An 8,977-nucleotide genomic window follows, 5' to 3' on the forward strand; every position below is an offset into this window, starting at 1 on the left:
AGCTTTCTGCCTGGTAACCGTTTGGTCACAAATAACATGTAGCTTTTCCTGAACTAATGTGTATATATATATATATATACATACATATATACATATACACACACACACATATGAGATAATTTAGGGAAAGGCTAGAAAGTCAGAATATATTCATTTCATAAGCTTAGTTTCCTAAGTCCACAAATAAAGCTTTTAGCTGAAAAATGCTGAGGAATAATTTATTTGTACACTGTAAAGATTTGTCACTCATATTGGTTTAATAAAATGCTGATTGTCCAGTAACCAGGTGGGAAAAGTATAGGTGGGGTAACCAGACTAAGAGAATTCTGGGAAGAGGAAAGGCAGAGAGAGTCAGTCACCAGCCAGACACAGAGGAAGCAAGATGAGAATGCCTCACTGAGAAAAGGTACAAAGTCACATGGCCAATCATAGACAAGAATTATGAGTTAATTTAAGTTGTAAGAGATAGTTAACAATAAACATGACCTAATAAGTCAAACAGTTTATAATTAATATAAACCTCTGTGTGTTTCTTTGGGACTGAACAGTTGTGGAACTAGACAAGACAAAAACTGCTCTCTACAAATAATATCAGAACTGAAGAGATTTTACCAATGTTGAAGTTTTCTCATAAATGACAAAATATTTTAAATTTCATGTTTGACAATAAGCTATCTTTCTCATTGAATCCTGATTGCTTTGGTTATTTCTCACTAATGAGTCATTCTTAATAAATCTTTCTAGAGAAATCAGACATTAATGTTTTCACCAACTGTTGCATAGATAGGAATAGAAATTATTTATAATACTCATTGACAAATTTTGAAAATTTAATCACTGAATGTAGGCTGGAGGTGTGGCTGTGATTGTCATTTATCTCCTTTTGCCAATAATAACCTGTTCTAGAATTAAATGAAAATAGATTCTAAAGATTGATTTATTTAAAATCACTCAGTGGGGAAATTCATAATCACATCTTAATATCCTCCCTTTAATATCATTACCTAGTTGCCCATTGTGCAAGAGAAAGAGAAAATGCATAATGCATTCCTAATGCAGATTGTAGGAACATTTAATGAAATGGAAATAAATTTGTTATTTTATTTTGCTATCTGGAAGGTTTAAGCAATGTGATATTTATGCAGTGGCAGCTCCCAGAGAGGTCTTTTAGAAAATCCTGTTAGCAGCAGTTAACAGGATACTTTATGAGAAGTTTAAGTTTCTTATAATACTGATGTGGCTAAGCATTTCCAAGAGATTGAAACCACAACTTACAGGTAGGCTTCCATAGTGATTTTTATAATTAAGTTGGAAATTATGATAGAAAAAAGAGAGGTAATATTTAAAAACCCAAACCCATTAGTTTTTGGTTAATTGTGATGAAATAATGATTGCTATAAACAACTTTCCATTTTTGAATCTTAGCAGTATTGCTCATTCCTCAGATTTGTCCATGAAGGAATAATTATCACCACTCACAAGCCATTGGGTTTTTCCTTCCTTTGATTGCCTGATTGTTTGATTTGCACTTCAGTAGCACTCATTCATTTCTTTAAGAAGCTCATTGAGAAAAGATAGCCGTTTATACTTTGCAGATTCATCACAGAGAAAGTCAAGATTGGAGGAGAGTATTCTCTCCTAAAGTGTGATTTTTTTTAAACAAATTCATAGGGTTTTATTTCCATCCCATTGGGCAGGGCTCGGCATGGAGCAGACTCTTATAGAGGGAAGAGGCCACTACTCTACTTGACGGCAATGTTCAGGTTCCATAGCATCAAGATGACTGAGTCCTTGCGCAGGAATGTATTGGAGATGTAGCGGTCCTTGTTGACAGGCTCGGATTTCTTCTTGCCCTGGCCGTTGTTGGGGACCTCAGTCCACATCTCCTTCTCCAGCACCATGTCAAAGGCCTTCACCAGTTCCAGGAGCTTCTTGTTGTTGCAACAATTAATGAGGACGTGTGTGTTGTTCTTGACTGGCTGTGTTAGCACCGAGAGGGGACGTGTGTTGAATTCCTCCTCCTCCCGCCTCTGCAGCTCCTCTGGGGTCATCTCACTCTTGGGTTTATTGAGAAGACACATGGTTAATGTTTCACTGGCAGATCACTCCTGCCTCCACCTCGTTGCTCTGGTCTGTAAATTCCTAATCAGTTTATTGCAGTGGTTTTGGTCTGCTATTTATAGTTGGGTTGGTGCAATGTTTAGTTAAAAATCATATAAAAATGGGAGTAATTTATCATATGATTTTGAAAATAAAGTTTGTGTTTTGTTGCTCCAAAGATTTGAAATAGAATTGAGAGAGAGAGAGAGAGAGAGAGAGAGAGAGAGAGAGAGAGAGAGAGCACTGTAGTTTGATTCACTAGAGAATTTTTAAAAATCTGATGATTCGAGCTGACAACAAAGGGATAGGCTAAGATTTTTAAACTTTAGAAATCTAACTATTCATTTTTGTCTCTTCCAGTTTCATACATGCATATAAAGAATTTGAGTTGTTTTCATCTTCCATTCTCTTTTCTACTCCCTTTCCCACTGTTACTTTTTCTTTCCTACAAGTTTTCCTCCTATTTTTGTGATCTTGTCTATGTATCTGACCCATTGCATTTACTTAAGACTGCTTCTGTGGACGCTGGTGGGTGGTTATTTACGGGAACATGGATTTGCAAATTGTTATAATTATACCAGTAAGTGTATGAGCACCTGTGTTTGCAGGTTTGTGAGCCTATGCCCATGTCAGAAGGCCATAAGATGGTGTTGAGTATCCATGTTAGAAGAGCCTCATGTCACTCATTAGTCACTTAATCTTATTCTTAGCTCATTTTATTGAAATATTTTGATGTACTGAATATATGCATAAATTGTAATTAGAAATTGTATTATCAAAAGCAAGTTTATAAACACATTTATCACCTTCAATTTTTTTCTCCCTTTATTATCTTATGATCAGACTGTCTAACATAAGACATAATTTGTCAACAAATTTCAATAATACAATATAGTACTATTAATCATGTATTATACTGTATTATATATTTTAATTATTTTAATAATATTTAAAATATGTAATCATGATTTTATAGATATGTTTATTTTTAGTATTTTGACTTTTACACTAGGTTTTGAAGTGACTTCTGTGATACCATTAGCGCTTCATCATATTGTATAAAGTTTTGTGTTTTTTTTTTTTTAGTTTACTCAGTGACTTTTATTCTTCAATATACTTTTCTATTGTTATTGAGTATCTTTTGACTAAACTTAAAGCACTGTTTTTAACACTACTTCTAAAGCAGGTGTCATAGTGACAAATTCCTCATTTTGGTTATTTTTTTCAGTTCAGTTTTGCCATGTCTAATATCCTTATTTTGCAGTTTTCCATTGAATCTTTTATGTACAAAAGTCTTTCTTCATAATGACTGTGAGGGCTGGGAAGAGCCTGCCAATGAGTGTCATGTTTAGTTGTAATTGCCCATTTTACCAGAAAAATATAGTCCTGTAAAACCCAGTGGTGCAGTGTTGAGATGGTGACACTATTAAGATCTGGGGACTAGGAAGAGTTGGTTAGGTCATTAGCTGTGTCATCTTGAAAAGGATTAATTTATCTTTTATGAGACTCTGACTAGTTCCTGAAGATTGAGACCTGTGCCTTAATCTCTCTTTGGCTTCAATATGTGATATCGTCCATGAATGCTTTTATCATTGTGATGCTATCCATAGGCTGAGCAGGTAGGGGAACCTATTGTGAAATTTCAGTCTCCAAAAAATGTGACTTAATAAACATCTCTCTTTACAAAGTCTCCAGCTTCGGATGGTTTATGCTAGTATAAAAATATTTTTCACAATTATTAGAAAAAATCATCAATAAAGTTATAAATGTCATTTGATATAGGATGTAAATGATGAGAAACGATAAGCTCATATTCCATCTAAAGGTGGAAGCTACTATTCTGTTCAGCAAGAGTATGAGTGCAGTTGATGCTAGATTTAAAATTTCAAGGCAACTAGAAACAGTATTTTGTATGATAGCTTCTGATTTAAAAATACTGGCAACTGATACAACAATATTTTTAAAACATTGTGTGGGCCCAATAGAAACCATCTGTGGGTCAGTTTGGTTTCAAGTTTTTCTTAGACATGCTGAGTGAGTAAGCCATAGCCATTTTGAGGGCACGAGTTAGGAACACATCAGAAGAACTGGAAGCAAGCCATGCTAGTTCTAATCCCCAGTTGATGGTTTTGCTTCTCTGTTCATTGCTAAAGTTTGGGAACTTACTGAAACATGCGTTTGTCCTTGTAAGAAAGGAAAGAACATATTTTTGGAAAGGGAAAAGAGGTCTTGTGGAAAGTTCTAATTACTACTACTCACTCCCATAATAATTGCTACTTGTTAAGTAGTTTCTGTGTTCAGAGGATCTTTCAGATCTTATTTATTCCTCATAAAAATTCATGGAATAAATGTAATAATGCCTATTTGTTTCATCACTCTATAGACTCATGGCAAACCCTTATCACATTTTTTTCTAGGCATAGAGGTTACTTATCACACACATAGCACACACATATACACACACACTCTAAGAGATTATGAAAATCTTTATTAGTTGTATAATATAGGTTTCTGAGAATAGCCGGACAGGCTTGCTTAGCTGGTGTGAAAATAGTTTGAAAGAGTGGTGAAAGAAGACTAGTTTAGAATTTTTGCTATGGTTGGAGGGTAATGCTCACATTTAGACAAAACTTACAAGTTTATTTATCCATATTAATTAAAGAAAGGTGTCATTTGCTTTCTAATCAGATTTTCTGATCTTTATTGACACACAAAATTCTAAAATAGACTGGAATGGAATATAACAAAAGTTTCTTTATTATAAGATAAACTCACAGAAATAGTAGCAATCCACAGTCCTCTGCATTTGCAGGGAACTGGAACCAAATCCAGCAGCCAAGAGGCTCATCTGTTGTAGGAAGCTTTTGTTTGCCTGGCCACCCAGAACCAAAATAATCACTCAGAAACTATATTATTTGTAAATACTGTTTGGCCAATAGCTTAATCATGTTGCTAGCTAGCTCTTACACCTAGAATTAACCCATCTCCATTATTTTGTATTTTACTGTGAGGCTCGTGGCCTACTGACAAGGTTCTGGCTAGAATAAAAAGGAAGGTTTTTTTTTTTTTTTTTTAACTTTAACGTAGTAAAATTGCATATAACAAAACAGGTATCAAGCAAGAAATATAGTTATACTATTTATATCTATTTTATCTTTTATCCTAACTAAGGAAAACTATAATTATCTATTCTTCAACTCCATCAAAGGCTCAAGAAGGATATAATATTACCTAAGTAAACAGGAAGTACATTGTAAACAACTTCCAAAACTCTAGAAATAACAGAGACATCTTGCTGCCTGGAGAGTCACCCAAAGTTCTTTTGTATTGCTGGGGCATCCACCTTCAGCCTACAGTCCCATAGTATCGAGCAGGATTTTCCATGAAGCAGGAAATTTCAAAGACAGTTCTGCCTATATTGGCAGTTTGTCGGTCATGTTCTTCTGTATCCTGCAGAATGTCTGGCAGTCTCTTTCATGAAGCAGGAACTCTGAAGGATCATCTCACCTTTAGGAAAATTGAACAGTCATTTCTCTGTGGGCCCTGCATGTCTATTGTGTAGTAGAAGCTGCGGGCTGTGTTCCTGCCACCCCAGCTCCTGGTCTCCTGGCTAGCTTATGCCCTGAAATAACAACACACAAACTGTATTCTTTTAAACACTGCTTGGCCCATTATACCTAGCCTCTTCTCGGCTAACTCTTGCACCTGGACTAGCCCATTTCTAATAATGTGTGTAGCACCCCAAGGTGCGCTTACTGGGAAGATTTTAGCCTATGTCCATCCTGGGTCGGAGCTTCATTGCATCTGCCCCAGAGAGAGAGCTATCGAGTCTGAGCTCACTTCCTCTTTCTCCCAGCATTCTGTTCTGTTTACTCCACCTACCTATGTTCTAACCTATGAGGGCCAAGCAGTTTCTTTATTTTTTAACCAATGACCTTCCTGCATCATTTCCCCTTTTTCTGTTTAAACAAAAAAGGAAGGCTTTAACTTTAACATAGCAAAATTACATATAACAAAACAGTTATCAAGTAAAAATTACAATATTTACATCTATTTTATCTTTATCATAACTAAGGAAAACTATAACTACAGCTAACTATTCTTCAACTCCATCAAAGACTCCAGAAAGATACAATATTACCTAAGCAAACAAGAAATAAGCAACTTTCAAACTCTAGAAATGACAGAGACATCTCGCTGCCTTGACAGTCACCCAAAGTTTCTCTGTACTGTTGGGGCATCCATCTTCGGCCTACAGGCCCATAGTTTCCAGCAGACATTTCCATGAAGCAGGAAATTTCAAAGGCAGTTCAGTCACTATCTGCTGTGTTCTGCAGAATGTCTCATAGACTCTTTCATGAATCAGGAACCCTGAAAGATCATCTCACCTTTAGGTAAGTTCAGTAGTCCTCTCTCTGCGGGTTCTCTGTGTCCAGTTTTTGCAATAGTCCAGGCAAGAGCAGTTTCTTGCCCAAATGGCTATCAAACTCCTTAAGTAGCCTCTTCGATGCCCATCTTCCTCTTGAAGTAGATTGGTGCTGCCAGGAGCAGACATGTCTCATTGTCATGAAAAACCCTAAGTTATTAGAACAATTAAAATTCCATATTCCATAATCTTTGAAAGATATGAAGAATGTCTATCTAAAATATATCTATGTACATCTAGAAAATGTAACTACTAACATGACTACAAACTTGACTATTATAGATGATTATCTATTAACAACCTATCTGCATTACATTTTTAAGTGAACTACACAATCACAATACCTTAATCAAGATCAGAAATACATATACATATAATAAAATTGACCTTAAATCTCTATCAATTAAGCCAAATCTATACTAATGCAAATTATTCATACCTATATCATATCCCCCTTTAAATGTAAAAGAACATTTATAAACAATAATTGGGAACATGAGCACAGTTTTTTCTCTCCAAACTGCTTCCTGTTGAATGGGGGCGCTGTTATTCAGGTCTTTTATGGGATAACCTGTGTGCTAGGTTCATCTCAGTTGGCAGTTGAGTGAAGTAATTTTCTGAAGGTGTTCACAGCAATGTTTCAGGAGGATATGGTCTATCATACCATATTGGAATAGAAACAATCCACAGGGTCTCATCCTCTGTGAAAACAAAAGAAGAAACTCTTTTCCAAAGTATCATATCCTTAGATCCAAATTCTGAAGTCAAGGTATTTTCAAAATATCTATGTTGGATTAGTTCAGTAGCATTTATAAACAAATATCTTTTAGCAGCTGTTGCTCCTTCCTCAGCATTCAAACAATTCAAACAGAGCATAATAGGATACAGTATCAAAATTCTCTGTGTATTTTCCATCTTTGTGCACTTTATTTTAACCCCTATTTTGTTTATTTTTACTTTTATTTTATATTCTCTGTATATATTTGTCCTGGAATAACTCTGTAGACCAGACTGTCCTTGAACTCTCAGAGATCCTTCTGTCTCTGCCTCCCAGGCATTGGGATTAAAGGTGTGTGCTACCACACCTTGAAGTCACAGAGGTCAATCTCCCTCTGCCTCCCAAGTGTTGGGATTAAAGGTGTGTACTACCACACCCAACTACTTTCTTCCTTCCTTTTTTTACTCTTAAGAACTTTAACTTTTAGCCTGTATATATTTTTAACATACTGTAAATCATTTAAATGTTTTCTTCAACTTTGAATCTTTCTTTTACTGAATATCTCTCTTTTTGTGACCACATGAGCCTTTAAATTACTGAGCAATATGGGTAGGATTAAAGCCATGGCTTTGAAGGCTGGATCCAGCCCATTCCTTAGCTTTCCAGCCTCATGGCGGAGGTACCGTTTGTAGCCATGTTTATCACCACAACTCTGTGGCGTTTCAAGGTCCCTGCCAGCAAGCAAGCTGCAACACTATATCCACAGACAACACTCAAGTCCTCTCTCTGTAGTCGGCCCTCCTGCCTCAAACAGTCAGAGTTTGCCCTGACAGGACAGACCAGAATGCCAGCATTTTAAAACATCACAACTTTTTTCCTGATTCATCTGAAAACTAACAAGCATCCAGTCAGCTTTTATCAATACCATTTAAGTGTTTCGTGACTGGACCTCTTAATAGCTGCAGGGTTTTGCAGCTAAAGCTGAGTCAGGAAGCCTCTCTTAGATGAGAGCGCTTGCTTGCCTCTAGCAAGCAGAGCAGACCCAAGAAATTGCTGCTACCATGTCGGGCACCATTCTGTAGTAGGAGCTGCAGGCTGTGTTCCTGCTACCCCAGCTCCTGGTCGCCTGGCTAGCTTATGCCCCGAAATAACAACACACAAACTGTATTCTTTTAAACACTGCTTGGCCCATTATACCTAGCCTCTTCTCAGCTAACTCTTGCACCTGGACTAGCCCATTTCTAATAATGTGTGTAGCACCCCAAGATGTGCTTACCGGGAAGATTCTAGCCTATGTCCATCCTGGGTCGGAGCTTCATTGCATCTGCCCCAGAGAGAGAGCTATCGAGTCTGAGCTCACTTCCTCTTTCTCCCAGCATTCTGTTCTGTTTACTCCACCTACCTATGTTCTAACCTATGAGGGCCAAGCAGTTTCTTTATTTTTTAACCAATGACCTTCCTCCATCACTATTGCATCAAGCAGTCCGGGCAAGAGCAGTTTCTTGTCCAAATGGCTAACAAACTCCATCAGGAGCCTCTTCAATGTCCATCATCCTCTTCAAGTAGATTAATGGTGCCAAGAGCAGATGTGTCTCATTGTTATAAAAAGTTTTAAGCTCATAAAATATTTTAAATGCCATATTCTGAAGGTCTCTGAAACATTTGAAGAATACCTATCTAACTGAAATATATCTCTTTATAAAAACCTAACGAACATGCCTACAAGCTTGACT

At 36.6% G+C, this 8,977-nt stretch overlaps 1 protein-coding gene across 1 annotated transcript; it reads right to left on the minus strand.

Moving 5' to 3' along the window:
• Nucleotides 1–1,742: 1,742 nt before the first annotated feature.
• On the minus strand, nt 1,743–2,081 carry LOC130868137 (small nuclear ribonucleoprotein Sm D2-like). The gene has a single exon (XM_057760386.1). It carries the CDS (start codon nt 2,079–2,081, stop codon nt 1,743–1,745), a length of 339 nt encoding a protein of 112 aa, XP_057616369.1.
• Nucleotides 2,082–8,977: the final 6,896 nt, after the last annotated feature.

The sequence above is a fragment of the Chionomys nivalis genome, chromosome X, assembly GCF_950005125.1.
Source record: "Chionomys nivalis chromosome X, mChiNiv1.1, whole genome shotgun sequence".
In the NCBI taxonomy this organism is placed as follows: Eukaryota; Metazoa; Chordata; class Mammalia; order Rodentia; family Cricetidae; genus Chionomys; species Chionomys nivalis.